Source organism: Oppia nitens, unplaced genomic scaffold, assembly GCF_028296485.1.
Source record: "Oppia nitens isolate AA-2021 unplaced genomic scaffold, nextdenovo-longstitch-racon4-pilon3 scaffold18_pilon_pilon_pilon, whole genome shotgun sequence".
Classification (NCBI taxonomy): domain Eukaryota; kingdom Metazoa; phylum Arthropoda; class Arachnida; order Sarcoptiformes; family Oppiidae; genus Oppia; species Oppia nitens.
This window is the reverse complement of record NW_026533197.1, coordinates 855261-873390: the sequence shown is the minus strand read 5'-3', so window position 1 is coordinate 873390 and position 18130 is coordinate 855261. Positions and strand designations below refer to the sequence as shown.

Below are 18130 nucleotides of genomic sequence, written 5' to 3'. Positions count from 1 at the left end.
AGTGTCGCGACTAAGGTGTATACACACAGTGATAGTAATATTTAACACAACTATCATTTTTTCAAAGAAAAATAGTGAAAGTATATAATTTTAAAAAAAAGTTTTAGATTTTTGAAAAAAATTTATTTTGTTATTTAAATGACAACAAGAAGATCACTATTAATGCCATTTGATAGGTCCGGTGTTGATACCAACCACACACAGGAGGTAAACTTAAACGTCCGAAATAAATGCAACTTATCTGTCAATTGTCGGACTATTGATTTTTGCGTGTGTCGGCCAATAGGCAAAACATGACATTTCCTCAATTTTAACAAATAATTGTTTTAAAAAACTGAGATTCTCTACTCAAAGCTAACAAAATAGAGGCCGTGTTTTTGAGAGGTGTTTAATCAATAGGTTTCGATCTTAAAGGATGTCTTTGACATAAGTTATAAAAAAATCAATGAGAGAGAGAGTTATAGTACTATACTTAAAGATATATAATGATAATACGCTTATAGAGTATAAAATATATAAAATAAAAGTTTATTTTTATTCATTTATATAATGGTGTGATTGGCCACAGAAAATGTAATGATTGCCTTCACTGGTAATCCTCTTTTACGTATCTAATAATGTAATAGTTGTTTGGCTTGTAATTGATCGCCAAATAAACTACAAAACAACAGCTGAATTGGTCCTAAAATACTTACACAACAATTGCTTATCTTATTGTCAGCTAAACAACAAATGGTTAGTAAAAACATCCCATCAAAAAAAAAGTCTAATAACACTTTTATAACTAGTTTGTTGCTTATTATTTCAAATTATTTATTTTTTTATTTACTAAATAATATTGTTGTCTAATAAGTAATATTTTTTATTATATCAAAAATAAATGGCTAACTAAATCACTTAAATAAGTAGATTTATAGGATTGATATTATATGAATTATCATATGATGAATATACTATGTATATAGAAATTTCTATTACTGTATATTATACTATACAGTACTGCTTTTCTGTTATTTTGTATGCTTTAAAAAGCAAACCTTTTTATAAGTTAAACTCTATTTTTATGTTATTTAAGTCACAGTAAATTAGTTATTTTTTCAAAAATACAATATATTATATAATAATTTATTTTCTTTAAGAAAACTGCTTAAACCTAACTGGTTAAACTTTTTTATTGACTTTTTAAAAAAAATTGCATTCAAATTAGTCGTCTAAATTGCTTTAATAACTGTTATCTTAAAATTCAGTTAAAATTATTAACAATAATACATTGCATATATATATATATTCGTAATATACTATAGATACTGATACTATATGTATAAGATATATGATTATAGACTACGAATAGCACTGTTAGTCGGGAAAATAATGTCAGCCTTAAATACTGTATAATGTTTATACCGAATAAGTAAATATACATTATGTGAGTTTTCCAGCTGCCGGTGCCATCATTATGAAAGGGATGGCTTTATTTGCTTAAGTGAAATGACTTAATTAAAAGATTGTCTTATTATTTATTGATATGTCTGTTGCCTTCAATAATAGTAATTTAGGAAAATAAAGGCCTCAATTGTGGCTTATAATTAAAGGATTCAATCAGTCATTACATATATATATAATAATAAAAAGTTGTACTTTCAATATAGTCTACACACATATAGCGTTCAGTATATACTGTATATTATATATAKTAAACATTCAATACTCAAAATTTCTTATCTCAAAATTTTACACATTATTTCATAAAATATATATATATAGTTTTTTTAAATATTCCTAATAAATTATATTTACTAAATTGTATTTATTTTAATTCATTAAAATTTGTTGTACACATTATGTTTAAATATGCATTTCCTGTTATTACTTATTATTAGTAAATTTTTAAAAAACTATTTCAAATTTAGTAAAACTTCAATGAAGTTCATTCCTATTATTGTTGTTTTAAGTAGTAATTGTTTCGGTAATTATTACATAGATTTTCAGAAGTAACAAATGACAAGAAAAATGTTTTTAAAATTAATAGTTGTATTGACTTTGTCTAAAAATACACATTAATATCGAAGTAAATATTTTTAGTTATTTTTATAAACAAATGATTAGCTATTTTAACTGTTGATGAAGTTATCTCTAATACACAAATTATCTTATATGCACCTAATGTTAAAATACATTTAATTATAATGAGAGTATCATTAGTATAACTAAAATATATTGAAAGAAATAATATATTAAATAATAATACAAAAACTAATAAAATATGTTTGAAACACATTTGTAAAGATTATTAAATATAGAAATATAATTATCGATATAATTGCTATATTTGGCTGAAATAAAACATTTTAAAGCAGTTGTTAGAGTCAATTACGATTAATGAAATGTCAAATGTTTATTTGACTTTTTTTGTAAAAATGTTTGTTTTTTCTACAGTACTTTAATATATTTGAATTTGATTATATTTTGATAATATCAGTTTTTAAAAATAAAATTATGATTATCTGTATATTATATATTTTAAAATAATAATATCTATACTAATATCTATACAAATCAACTAACTTGACGTTTTTGAAAATTCAAAGACAAAAATTTTAGTAAATAATAAAAAATATGTTAATAGATATTTCCTAAAAATAATTAAATGAATTTTAATACTTGTTATTTAAGTAAACAAGTGTATTTTTTAATATTTAATCACGATTTTTATATAAATTAATAATTTTAAGATTAGTTTTTTTATTTTCTATTAAATTGTTTATCATCAGATAATAATATGTTTAAATAGCTATTAATAAAAATGCCATTTATTTTGGTTTAATTATTTCTAGYCAAACATTTGATTATAACTTTTTAATATAATACTCGAGCTTATTAAACATAATATAAAAGCAAAAAACGTGAAATTTATTAAAAACGTGTTATGATATGATGTGATTGCATTTGCAATGAAAGAAATGCTTGCTATCATTAGTTATATAATTTAATGACAATCAAAATGTCATTAATCATTGAATTTATAATGAAATTTTATGCTATTTTTATTTATTTTAATTTGTGTCAAATATTGAGCTAAAATTTAAAATTGTATAAGTTAAAAATTATAATTTTCTGAGATTTTTTATGTGCGATAATAATAAAGATAGATAATAGAGAATATTTAGATGTATTTACTATAGATTTTGTATTGATATATTAATAAATATAATTAAATGAACAGTATATATATATATATATATATATATATATATTAATGTGTTTATATTTTTATTTCACATTAATATATTATAAAATAAAAATTATTAGTGCTAAAGTATTGAATTTTTAATAATTATTAAGCTCATCAATAATATAATAATGAATAATTTCGTAAATAATAATTTATTATCAAAATTAAAATTTATTATTATTAATATATTGTTGTGTTTATAAACAAATTACTAGTGATTTTTTACCATGATAAACTTTTAATAAAATTTCTTGAATAAACAAACATTCATTTGAAAAATTAAAAATATTTATTATTAATAGAATCTTTCGAGTAATTTAGCAAATGTAATAACACACTCAACACTAATTATGATTAAATACTTTTTATATAATATGATCGCAAAAGCATAGAAATGTTTTTAATTTGATATTAAGTTATTTGATATTAGGTTTAAYTAATTATCAAACGTTTCAATTAAATATTTATTTATTATTACAAATATTTTAAGAACAATTTTAAGGAATAATAATAGTAAAAAAGTAAAATATTTTTGTAATGAAATTTAAAAACTGATATTGAATTTAAGTTAGATTTAAATGTGTATTCATATTTTTGTGATATTTTGAATATATTTCTAATAAATAATGCTATTGTTTAGATTAGTCATTATATTTGTCACATTTGGTATATAATGGCCAATATATATGGCCACCAACGATGTAGGCGTTTAGTTAGCCGATCATTGAATCTACAAAAAAAATTATGGCTTATCATTGTAATGGACTGACTGGTCGTTCAATGATAAGCTAAATGTCATATTGAGAGCTAAATTAGCTGATATACTAGTGCTTAAAAATCTGACCGTAGCTCTTAAAGTACTGGTTTTATTGAAAAACATATTTCAATTGTTAACTATTGAAGTTAACAACTGTGTTGTTTTGTGTGCAGTAATACTGTAGAGTCAATAGAGAGTTGAGTGCAAGTGTGTGGTAACTAACCATTAGGTAAGTGCAATGTCTGTAAGCACCAGCACTTGATCTCTTCAATGAGTCGGTGCCCTGTCTTTTGTGTTTTGAAGGCATAGCAAATGCGAGGGTGGCGTCACGTGACAGCACCGGCAGCTAAAATCAGTGGCTAATTGGACAAGAAGGCGACAATATGACTGGCAATTCATATGAATGCTAAGGCGGCGCTTATCATACAAGATATACCTATTCTCTACTTTTAATATATCACTGATATATGATTTGTTTAATTGAATATTATTTTGTTTGTTGATTGTATTGCGATATTTAACTCAACTTATCATATAATTTATTAAAAAACAATTTTTATTTATTAAAAGACAATATAATATAAGACAGTTTTCAATGTTGACATTCACTTAACTCAACTGATAAATTAATTGTTAATAATTTGTATAAATAGTAAATTCATAGTTTTAATGAATGCTAAATATTATTAAGTATATTAAAAGTGAATTTGTTATGTTTTATTGAATGACATCAATCTGTTATGATTATTGTCTAACTATATACTTATCACTATATTATCAATATTTTTGTTTAGAATATATTATTTATTAATATTAAATATTTGTTATATATTTGGTTACTTAGATATCGTTGACATCAGATACCAGAGTATAAGTTTATATACAAAAATTTAAGTATTAAAATACTATATAAATATAATTTAACAATACTATATGTACTGTACATTCATTTATTGTATATAATTTTAGTGACAATTAAATTCAATTGAAATACTCTGAGCTCTGACACCTTTATATAAAATATACATAATTGACATTTTCAAATAAATTACACATTTAAGACTAAACTAAAATATGAAAACATATCTAAATAATATTTTAATGTAAATTACATTATCTTTGTTCAATATCTAAAAATAGACGCATTTTTACTTATATTTAAAAGCACCAGTATAAACTTGTATAGTAAATAAATTATATGAGGTATATTTTATAGTATAGTATCATTTAATGTATAGTATATTTATTAAGACACTTAGTTATAGACACCAATTTTGATAAAAACATGATTATTGCTTATACTGTATAATTGATTATTATATATTATTAAATTACTTAAAAATATATATTTAACATTTATTTTTAATTCAATAAACAATTACTCTATAGAGTTTATATTTATAATTAATTTATTTGCTAATTTAATAAACTATACATTATATGAATATGCAATTTGTCATAAAATGCTACAATTTGTTGTGACATAAGCAACTGTGTCTATACTATAAAATTACATTTAATTTTATTAAAACATATTAAAAACACCTGAGATGTGATGTTTTATCTAATTTATAATAATTTTCAGACATCTCATATAAACATATCTATAATATATAAAACTTTGCATTTAAATTAAATTGAGAGGTTTTAATGAGTTGAAAGACTAATAAGTTAATTATTTAATGCAATTTTGGATAAGTATTATGCTTTTAAGTGATTTATTTGATATGATTTATAATATAATTTTTTAAATACAGAAAGTAAGTACAAAATCATTGAATATAGTGTTTAGTATTATAATATAAATTTTAAAATATTGTATTTATAACAAATTTCAATTATTGTTGTAATAAAATTATTTTATTACTTTTTATTACTTTATTATAATAAGTTTTAAAATAACCTAAATTTTGTTATTTAATATTTCCTCAATTATGAAATTAATTATTAATTTGGCATTATTTTGGTCTTAAATTAATTGTTTAATAATTCTTTATTTTATATCTTTTCAAAGTTAACATTTTTAAATATAATTAGCTATTGTGTTTAAAAAAACAATAATTGGATACACGTATGTTTGACGTGATTTTTTATAGTAGTAAATAAAGATGAATCTCGTTTACCATTAATGGACAAAAAAAGTAATTAAATTTAAAATTAAAAGTAATTTAGATTAAATAYTAACTACATATAATTTCATAATTATTATATAATCTTAAACCAAAAAAAAAACTTAATCCAATTTATCAATTAAAATACTAAAACAGTATTTATAATTATTAAATTTATGAAAAACCTGATTTAAAAAAATAATTTACTAATTGATTTTTATTATTTATTTTTTCAGTTATTAAAAAGTCTTATAATGATATAAATATTAAATAATTTATTTAAGAAATATAAGAGGAAATTAATACACAAATTGTCAGCAATTAATGAGAAGTCGAGGGTGTAGTGAATGTATTTAAACAATAATTTGTTTATAATTTTATCATTTCATATAGAAAGTCATGTTTTAGTGTAGGCCTTAGTAATAAACATACAATTCAAACATTGAAAATGTAATTAAAATTAAGTATTTGAGGCGTTTTCAAAAAGCTGAAATTCAAGATTTAATTTTAATTTGACTTTTAAAGTCATACAAATAATATTTATGTAAATTATTTAATTTGATTACATTTATAATTCGAATATATTTAAAAATACAAAAAATATTTTTTTACAAAATTATATAAATTGGTAAATTTAAATATAATTATTAATATGAAAAAATATTTGTTTTTAAATTTAATTTTTTTAACAAATGAGATTTAAATATAAAAATATCTAATATTGTATTAAATTTGTGTAAATCTATATGTGTTTGAGACAACTATATGTCTAAAGAGAGTGCAATATAATGATATATTCAATGACCAGAAGCTTCAATGTTTCGCATGAGATATTGTCTGTTAGTGTTTTTTGGGGCAATCAATGCAATGAATGCAATCAAATGCAATGAATTAATGCGATTAAAGTCATCTATCATATACTAACACGTGATTGTTATACACAAACACTATGGTATCATCAGCTCTATAGATATAGACTTTTAGATGTCATAATAATTGAGCACCGGGCTCTAACAAATATTACAATACTAGTACCGCATCATAACATATAGTCAATGTGTTTTGATTATATTTTCATTTGATTATTACTCTTAATAATATATTACAATATTATAGTGATTTCACATTTATTAATGCAATTCACTTAATTTTATATAACACAGTGTATAAAGTTATATAAACTTAGATAAAACTAATGATAACTGATAAACAATTCTATACATAAAGTGCTAGTTTTTGGTTAATTTTGATCTTTTTTGCATTATTTGTTAAAGCGTACAATTAAATTTATTAATATTACACACACACACAAAGAAAAAAAGAGAGAGAGAGAGAGAGAGAGAGAGAGAGAGAGAGAGAGAGAGAGAGAGAGAGAGAGAGAGAGAGAGAGAGAGAGAGAGAGAGAGAGAGAGAGAGAGAGAGAGAGAGAGAGAGAGYTTAGCCAATTAATATAATTATTGTAGAATAATTGAAATATAATAAATTGTACGAGTTCATAAATTTAAGTCAATTTTATATTATTTTTTATACTGCTATTATAATTAAAAAATATTAAAGATATTATAAACTGTATAATTAAAAGTTTAAAATTAAAATCTAAAATTATCAAATTTATAAATAAATTTAGTTAAAATTAATAATAAAATTATTGTTTATACATGTTGGCTTTGAAATATGTCATAACCCCTAACTGATACTGATAATATACAATAGTTTACCTTGTTAACAACAAAATATCTATTGATGACTATCCAATAGCGTGCGAGCATGGGTTGGATCAGTCAGCTTACGTATGACTACCAGTTTCACAGGCATATGCAGCTAACATAGCAGCGCATTGCATATTACACTTAGATAGAGATACAGAGGCAACAACTGTGCCGACAACGATCACTGCAACCACTTCTACATAAACTGATACTCAGGGATTACCCGACAATTTAATCGGTGATAATCAGTGACATATGGCATGACAGCCCACTCGAATAGCGGCACACCATCGGGTACTACAGCTTCGGGCATTACACCCGTCAAGAGAGAACCTACCGTCACATCCGAGAATAAGATGATAGGCTTCAGTATAGACTCTATAGTGAACAACAATAACAGTAACAGTAAGAGTCATTCGGCTAACAGTGTGACCGACCATCCCATCAGTCCTCCACTTACCGCACAAAAGTTGACTCTCAATAATAATAATAATACTAATAATCATAGTTATTATAACAAATCGACTAAACAATCACCAATAAGTTATGTGCTATCAAACACACCRCCCGTTTCTGTGGCCAATTTTCCATCACTGACACGATTGCCTCAGATGTCACCTCAACTATCAGTGTCCAATCCTTCCTCACCGCAGGGCAGCAGTCCATCGCCAATTTCGGTGACCAACGGCACCGGGAGTCCGGCAATAAGCCCTTTTGGTGAAGCTATAGATCTCCATAACCATCGCGGCGATAATGACCATCACCCGGAAGACTTCCCAAAACGCAAACAACGCCGATATCGGACAACATTTACTAGTTTTCAGTTGGAAGAGCTCGAGAAAGCTTTTTCACGGACTCACTATCCGGACGTCTTCACGAGGTTTGTCTTATTTTWTATATATATATATATCAGTCTATTATTTGTTTGTTTTTTGCTTTAATTTTATGTACAAAACATAAATGTATATAATGTGTGACTATAGATATGCGAACGAAACATATATTCAATGTCTATGAAAGTATCCATTAATTTGTCTGACAATTGAAGTCGTGTTTGTCAGTGCTTAACAAACTCACTACAGTTGACTATGAATTATATATATATATATATATATATATTGTACAGTATATCTATAAATAGTATCTCTACTGTATATAGTTTAGTCAAATTGTAAAACACTGTATATATTATTGTTGGGTAATTGCATGCGATTCTTGAATAATATTAATTATGGTTTTAGTTATTTTTATTAATAAATAAAACGCTATATGAGTTGGCACGAAATGCAATCATTTTTTTATATTACATATATCGTTGTAATAATAATTATGTGGCCATTTATTAGTATTATTTAATGTGGTAACGATTTTGCAAATTATATTAAATACAGCAATATTATGTATAATATATTATGTAGTTTATATAATATATATCTAAACTGTAGAGTGCGGTCATTTTCTATAATGTCATTTTCGATAATGAGTATAATATATATGTATGATATTATAATATAATAAATTTATGAAGAAACAAATAATATAATCTTAATCTATACAAAAAAAACTTAAATCTAGATCTAAATTAAACAAATTTTACAATTTTACACTTTAACACAATTTAATTATTATAGAAACGGTATTAAACAAACTGACCCACACCCAAAATAGACTTTTACTATGACCTTAATGTGACACTAATAAAGGCACATAAAACTATAATTTCCAGTTAATTAATACTTTTTATATTACTATTAATGAATTTCTGGTCTCTCTCTCTCTCTCTCTCTCTCTCTCTCTCTCTCTATCTATCTATCTATCTATCTCTTTCTCTATTGCACATACTTTAATATTATGTAATATAGAATATATATTAATAATTATATTTCAATAAATTTTTAATATCTAATTTTTAGTAATGTTTGCATAAAACTAATTATGTGATTAAAGAAGAACATTTGCAACAATAATCATTTATTTTKTTATTAAATATGTATTATTAATAATATTAATTTTATTTGTTAATTGAAATTTGAATATTTAATTAGTATTATTTATTTTTTAATTTAAAATAAAGTATCATCTATCTTTATTTTTCTTATTTTATTATGTTATTCATTAAAACTCATTTATTAWATAAATTGTGTTATTATAGAATTGTATTGAATTMAATATCTTGTATTAAATATAATTAAAAAATTGTAAGTTTTGATACAATTTTATAAATTTGTTTTATAGGTTCACATTATAAGTATTTTTTCTGATTTATGTTTAGTTTTTAAGAATTAATTTACTTAAAAATGACGTTAATATGTGTTTATTAGCGATATTTTGTTATGTATTTACATTGCATTAGAAAATTAAGAGACAAAATCTTGTTTTTAATTTTAAAACACTTAAAACTTAAAAATTATATTAATCTATATTCTTCACGCAAATTATTTTTTTTGGAAAAATGATTTTTTAGTAAATAGTTATTTTATTTCTATTAATAAATTATGTATATTTAAGTGATAAGAATTGTGTTATCAATTTTTAATAAAAATTAAATTTTAATATAATTTATATAATTAATTTTACCTCAGAGAAGAACCATTAACTCCAATATATGACTCTATAATACGTTTTTGATAAAGTTATTATAATTTTATTTAATTTCAATATATTTATTAAGATTCTTTTGTTAAAAATATAAAATTAATAAAAACTAATTATAGTTCAATCAATTTAAAATTATTTGTTGTCATGTTTTTTATTTATAAATTAAATTTTTGTTAAAATTATATATCTTTTGTATATTGAATTTGATTTATATTWTATAAAATACTTTTTATTTAATCATTAAAAATATAAAAATAAATAACATAATGAAACCAAATCACTACAAATGACTTAATTAGATGTTTAAATTTTATTTAAAAAATCATTCATTATTTTTAAATTAAACAAAGAATATATCATTAAATTTTCAATGATTTTCACGAAACAAAAATAACTCAAAGTTTTTGTTGCTATTTATCAAAAGCAATAAATTATTTTAGAAAATTAAATATAATAGTAATGTTATTAAAAAATTTATATAATAATAAAAATAATATAACTATTAATGTAACAATTATTATTAAAATGAAATTCTTTAATAATGAGATTATGAACTATTTGTTAGATATAATRTATATATAATTAGTATTATTTATATTTCATAGTTTCTATCTATAACTTGTATTAACTTATGTAATTATTTGTTTTGCAATTTAAATTGTAATATTTTTAAATTAGTATATGCAACAATTTATATATAAATTATCTGGTTACTAATTATAAAATAGCTATAAATTACATATAAATTTTTAAGTAAATTTAATTGTTTGCCCACATATTTTTTATTTTAAACAAAAGCTTATATACAATAACATATATATTAAATTTTAAATTAAAAAATAATATTATTATCTAAATTGCTAAATTATAAAAAGAGAAATGTTAGTAAAACACATAAATGGGAAAATCAGTCATAAATTACAGTATTATTACTTTAAAAAATCAAAAGAATTTTAATTAATTTAGTCACTGAACGACTCAAACCACAAAAAATTATTTCTATTAAATATTGTAAAAATAAACACAAAATTATTAAAATGTTTGCACTGATTAAATAAAATTAAAATTTAAATATAGGTATTGTATTAAATATTATGTAGAAAAATGCTAATTATTATTTTATATTTAATTATGCGGTAAGAAATTCAATTAAAGTTTTATTGTCATTTTATGTGTTCATTAATGCCCTGCGATAACAATCTTTAGTAAACGTTTCAATCAATTATTTGTTTTCTTGTTTTCACTTTTTCAAGGATTTGTACGCATACTATACATATATATTACAATTTATAAATGTATATAAAAAATTCAGATAATATTATTTATAAGTATAATATCAGGTATTTTTGCACAGTTAGCTGTATTTTGTGGATACTCTGTGTGTTTCTGTAAATTTGTTAACTACTTATTTATCTGTTAACTCAAAATTATGTCTTTTCTATAATATTGTATTTTAAATCCTTTACAGATTACTTTAAAAAATTAAATTTTATAATTGATTATTACGACATTTAATRGTAGTTAATAATTTTTATTAATTAAATTTAAATTTTATTAAATTTTCTCTTTAATTAAAACAAAATAATTATAAAAAATAAATCTATTTAATTAATGTTAATTTATATACAGTATCTTTCAATTATATTTGTCTATCTGTTTAAATCATTAAAAATATTTAAGTGCTACAAATATTATAAAATTATAAGTTAGTAATTGCTTTATACAGTATTTAAATTAAAAAATTAATTTAAGATTTAATTATATAAACTTAATTTGTTAGTTTTTATTAAAAATTTTATAATATATTATATGCAGTTAGTGATATATGTAATTAACTACTTTAATAAAAATTAATTTTAGTAATTAATAATATTGTATTAATAAATACATAGAATTATATATTACAAGTGTTTATTAGTTTATTCAATATACAGTAATAATGATTAATAGAATGACTAAAAAATATATTTTATTTGATAGAAATTCAATTATTTACTAACAATACTTCAACTAAAATGTCATACAATCTATTTAATAGACTTTGTGTTATACAAAACAATGTATTAATATTACATTCATTTGATAATTGCCTCTAACTATAGCACATGAATTGTATTGATTTTATAGCCATTTTTAAAATGATTAATCAAAATCAACACTTAAATAATAATTAAGTTTTTTCTCTAAAAGTTTGACATTCAATTTATAAATGATTTCTGTTATTATTTTGTTTTTTATTGTACAAAATATTTAGTACAATATTTGCGTTTAAAGACTAATTAATTTGTTTTGTGAACCGTTTGTCATTGCAGTACATAATTTATTATTTATGTTAAAAGATATTAACTATTGATTATATATTCAGTATAAAATTATTGCTTGTTTTGACTGAAAAAAATCTATTGAATTATTTGGTGTCAAAGCCATCAGTCCTTAAATTATCAAAAGATGAGATGAGATGTGATGTGAACTGTCATTTTAATAGCTCTTTCCCATTACATTCAAACATTTTTTGCCGGCAAAAGTTTGCCGTTAAAAAACTAATATTTTAAATACAAAAAATAGAGATATTTATTAATATAGAAAATCTATATATTTGACACTGAAATTGCCGGTAGCTTTTGTTTAGCATAGAGAGAAACTTTATTAAATAATATACATATTATATATATACTGTTCTGTATATGCATTTTAAAAAGATAAACATGACTGTCCCGTCAAATTCAATTTATAACTAATTAACTATAAGTACAATTTTGAGGTCATAATAACAAAAATATGTAATAACAAACAAACTTTTCATTATATAGTGATGAATGCAAAACTATATTTTATTTTAATTTAAAGCCAATTATACTCATAAAAATCTAAATTAAATTTGAAGCAAAAAAACAAAATTTAATTTTGTGTTTAACTTAATTTATGTGCAATTTATTAAACTGTCATTATTAAAGATATACAGACACTCATTTAAATTGTGTGACATTTTAATACTTATCTTAATCTTTATATATTTTCTTTATTACCTTTATTATATAAAATAATAATAATTGTTAATCTACTGAATTAAGTAATTATATAATTACACAAAAATGTTTTGTATATAATATGCTTAATATTTTTATGAAAAGAGAATATTATCTTATAAAATGTCTAATCAATGAATACAAATTGATGTGTTTTTTAGATTATGTCAATTAATATATGAGAAGCAAAATATTGATTAATGGATAAAAACCACTTAATATAGTATGAAATAAGTATATGCCTTAAGACATAAATTTTTATATTTAGAAATTATACATCATTTATAAATCACAGGCAAAACCATAAATTCACTGACAACTTAAATATTAACAAATAATGTATTATTAATGGAGTTATATATATAACCATATATTAGATAACAAATGATATAAAGAAATGAAGCAAAATTATGTTTTAATATGTTTTAATTAAATATATAGTATGTATTAATAATTTTGTAAAGATATAAATTGAGGTATAGTATAGCAGTTTAAATAATTATAATACTAAACATTTATTCAAATCATAATGTAATACTGTATACTTTGTTAATATTATTTTGTTATTAATTTTATTAAATGGATTAAGTTTTCCGTGTATTAAAATTAATATTGAATCAATACTTTATTATACTAGTAATAACTAATGTAAATAAATAATTTAGTTGTTGCAACAAATAATAACAATTAAATATAAATAAAATAATATTAATAAATGTCATATTTAATTAATAATTTTTTTATTATTACTGAAAAATTAGAGACTAYTATATTACATAAATTAATAAATGTTATTATAAATGTATATACARTATAAACAATATATATTGTAGTTTCATATATTTTATTTATGATTTATAATCAGTAAATGAGCGGAAATTAAGTTTAGTTAACAATTATACTCTTTTATATTTATAGTCTTTGAGCGTCCGGTTTGAAAATTAAACGTTGTTTTGTCAATCCATCCAAATATTATATAAAACYTTATTTTATTAATAGATTTAATAAGAGAACATAAGATTMGTTTTTAAAAGAGAAACACTTTAATAACATTTTTTATTTTATTACTATTTATATGTAATAATAATAATAATAATAATAATCTCTTATTTTTGATTTTCTATTAAAAATATTGAAATAATACAGCGATTGAAACAAATTTTAATCATAATTTGTATAACATAAGGCATATTTTGAGACTATTTGTGTATTATTATGTAATACATTATGAGTTATGTGTATATATGATGTCCAATACATTGAATATGTATTCAATTTGCGTGTCTGTGATCACGTCATTGTAAATTAAAGCACTTCAATGATCTGGTATTATATATGACACACCATTTAAAAAAGATTATACAAATATACTTTAATATTATACTTATAATACATATAACCGTAAGCTTAAGACACTGAAATCCAAAATTAATTAAAAACAAAATTAGATTTTTGTTTATGCAGTAAATATAAAAATATATTAAATATATAAATTTTTATTATTTCTAATTTTTATACATAAATATGCCAAAACTTTTACCAAAAACTACCATTTATTCATTAAAATGATTTTTTATATTCTAAACATTTAAACTAAATTTTTAATAATTGAAGTAATTTTAAATTTATTTTATTTTATTAAACTTGTAAATACTGTAGATATCTATATTTATGTGAAAATGCTATACAATTGTCAATGGATTGCATTAATTAATACAYGAACACAACTCAATTAAATTTTAAATAATTATTTTTATGTTTATTTATAAAATATTATTAAATTACAATTTATAATTATCTAAGATGTTAAAATTGAAAGCTATATAATAGTTAAATAATAATATTTATTTATAAAATGAAATAAAAAATCAAATTATTTGTTTACATTAATTTGTTGAAATGAAGTATCTTTGTCACTATCGTCACAATACATAGAAAAATGATACAAATTTATTACTACTACAACTAATTCAATTTAAGTTATAATATAAATGTGAATTAAATGAGAGGGCAAATGAAAATCAATAAATCAACTAAAAATAAGAGCTTCGTTGAGGGTCTCAAACAAAATGCTAATTTTGTTGATACAAACTAAGTTATATATAAATAATACCCACAAAAAACAATGTTTAGTTTAAAATGTTTTAAATTTGAATATATTGGGCGACCCATTGAGTGATGAGAGAAATCACTGTAAGATATATTGATTGTGAGGTGGGGTGTGTGGCACAGACAGCTAAATGTGTTTGTGTTGTAGTTGACTGTAGACTATATACGAGTATTTCTCTATCAACTGACTGACTCTTATTGTTGATATCCAAGTGACTTACAAAGTAGTATTCACTTTAATTAACTTTAAATTTAAAGCCAATTCCCTTCCGCCCAAGTTTTCCATGTCTTCTAATTAACTTTATCATTATAACCTACCTGTGCGCCTACCTGTGCGCTTACTGCTGTTCTTATGCCTCCCTTCTAACCATTATTAGATTTAGAATGGGATACAGTATATGCCTTCAAGGCCTATGTCGATACAGTACTGGTCATTCAGTTAATTTGCTTTTCCTCTCTCTCTCTCTCTCTCTCTCTCTCTCTCTCTCTCTCTCTCTTTCTCTCTCTCTCTCTCTCTCTCTCTCTCTCTCTTTCTCTCTCTCTCTCTCTCTCTCTCTCTCTCTCTCTCTCTATCTCCTAAGTTTTTGATACATTCTCAGCAAATCTATTTTTAAAATATTTTTAATTTTTTCTTTATAAAAAATATAATATTTTATATAAATTGATTATTAAACATGAGCATTTAAACAACTAAGAATTTTTAATTTTTTAATTTTTAGACAATTAAAAGTATTAATTAGTATAAATTAATTTTGTCAATTTATAATGTATTAGATTTTAAATTAAAAGATAATCATAGATAACATAAAATTATTTTCATTATTCGTTATGTTTAATGAACCATAAGTTATAACACTGAAGTCCCTATAGGACTACTACTAGCTATAAGTCTACTCTATATTATGAACATAAACTTAAATTACTATTACACTGAAATTATGGCCTTAAAAGGTACAAACATATTGTATTTTTTTGAGACTATCTGTAAAATAAATAATTTGTTTTTAAATATTTTATAAAAATATATAAATTTTAATTTGTAATATAAATTTCAAATATAAATTGGTATATTTTACTAAAAATCTTATATTTTTTTAATAGAGAGGAACTGGCGATGAGAGTTGACTTAACAGAAGCGAGAGTTCAAGTAAATATTATTTAATTATTTCTAAAATATTATATACTTTTTCAATTAGTTAACTTAAAATTTTATTTTATTACTCTTATATTTAAAGGTATGGTTTCAGAACCGTAGGGCAAAGTGGCGAAAACAAGAAAAATCTACCGGTGCTGGTAATGGAAGCTCTTCACACGGTTACAATCCATATGGCACGGGGACACCTACGAGTGCCACTGTTTTACCCACACAAGTAATGGGGAACAACATGTCTGCTATACATAATTCAGGTGCTGGACATCACAGTTCAGCGTCAGCCGCTGCATTATCAGCAGTGGCCACAAATCCCGGTGCTTTGTTTGGACCACACGCTGCATTAGCCGCAGCAGCATATCGAAAGCCAATGTTAGACCACCCGAGTCTAAAATCTAGCGGTTACTTAAATACTCCGGCAATGTTTAGCGCCAATTCATTCAACTTCGCCAATGCGGCCGCCTTTCCCTTTCGTGAGTTGAGTGCCGCTTATCCACAGTTATTCCCAAACAATTTGTCCAATCCTTCAGCGCAAACCATATCACCATTTGGTAATCCATTCCTCTCTCCCTACGCCAATGCATCCAATTCTTTCCAAAGTCTTCTGGCATCCCTATCCTCATCACATAATAGACCTAAAGTTGGAGATGAATCGTCAGCACTGAGACCATCACCTCATATGATGACTAATCAGCAGAATTGCATTGATAGACAATCATCGCCTCCATTGCGAGTGTCAAGTCCTGCTAATAGCGACAAATCGGGTGCCGCGCCCTTTGACCTCCGAAACACTAGTATAGCCGCACTCAGACTTAAAGCTCGCGAACATGAAATTGCAGTCATGAGGAGTAAAGATAATAATAGTTGCAGTAGTTGTGAATCACCCGTAAACAACACCACCGATCCATAAGACTATCAAAGTTTCATTCAAAACCAAACCTATAAACAATTCATTTATTATTACATTTTTCACTTTGTTTTCATTATTATACTGTTTTATTCTGTGATTAATATGATATTTGTATAATTATTTAAGCAATCATTGATAATCTCAATTAAATATATATATAYTTGTATTTATAATTAATGAATCAAACCATCAAATAGGCCTTTAAGTTGTTTATATTTATTATATAATTGCAAACTATTCTACATATTGAACACATATTTGACACTTTTCTGTGATCGTACTGATCCGTCCATAATTTACAATGTTATTAGTATTAAGGCAATCAAAATACATATACTGTACTTATTTATCATTAAGTTATTATTATTATTAATTATAATTATTGAAAAGTGTTAATGGATATACTATTAAATTTATTATTATTAATTAGTATTTATTAAATTGACTGTAAACTTATGTTTTTTATATTTTTATATACATTATTTAGATTTTCATTTATTTAATTAAAAAATAATTTTATATTTATTA

The 18130-nt window shown here is 22.5% G+C and overlaps 1 protein-coding gene across 1 annotated transcript; it reads left to right on the top strand.

Moving 5' to 3' along the window:
• The first annotated feature begins 8379 nt into the window (after positions 1-8379).
• LOC128965840 (homeobox protein aristaless-like) lies at positions 8380-17602 on the top strand. Its single transcript, XM_054312618.1, has 3 exons — positions 8380-8689; positions 16644-16689; positions 16778-17602. The coding sequence occupies exons 1-3, from the start codon at positions 8421-8423 to the stop codon at positions 17600-17602; spliced, it is 1140 nt and encodes a 379-aa protein (XP_054168593.1). The 5' UTR covers positions 8380-8420.
• Positions 17603-18130: the final 528 nt, after the last annotated feature.

Excerpts from the sequence above, each read along its gene's own strand:
- LOC128965840 (XM_054312618.1), top strand. The coding sequence starts at position 8,421 with ATGTCACCTCAACTATCAGTGTCCAATCCTTCCTCACCGCAGGGCAGC. Across the intron at positions 8,690-16,643 it reads TATCCGGACGTCTTCACGAG|AGAGGAACTGGCGATGAGAG; the intron begins GTTTGTCTTATT and ends TTTTTTTAATAG. Across the intron at positions 16,690-16,777 it reads TAACAGAAGCGAGAGTTCAA|GTATGGTTTCAGAACCGTAG; the intron begins GTAAATATTATT and ends TTATATTTAAAG.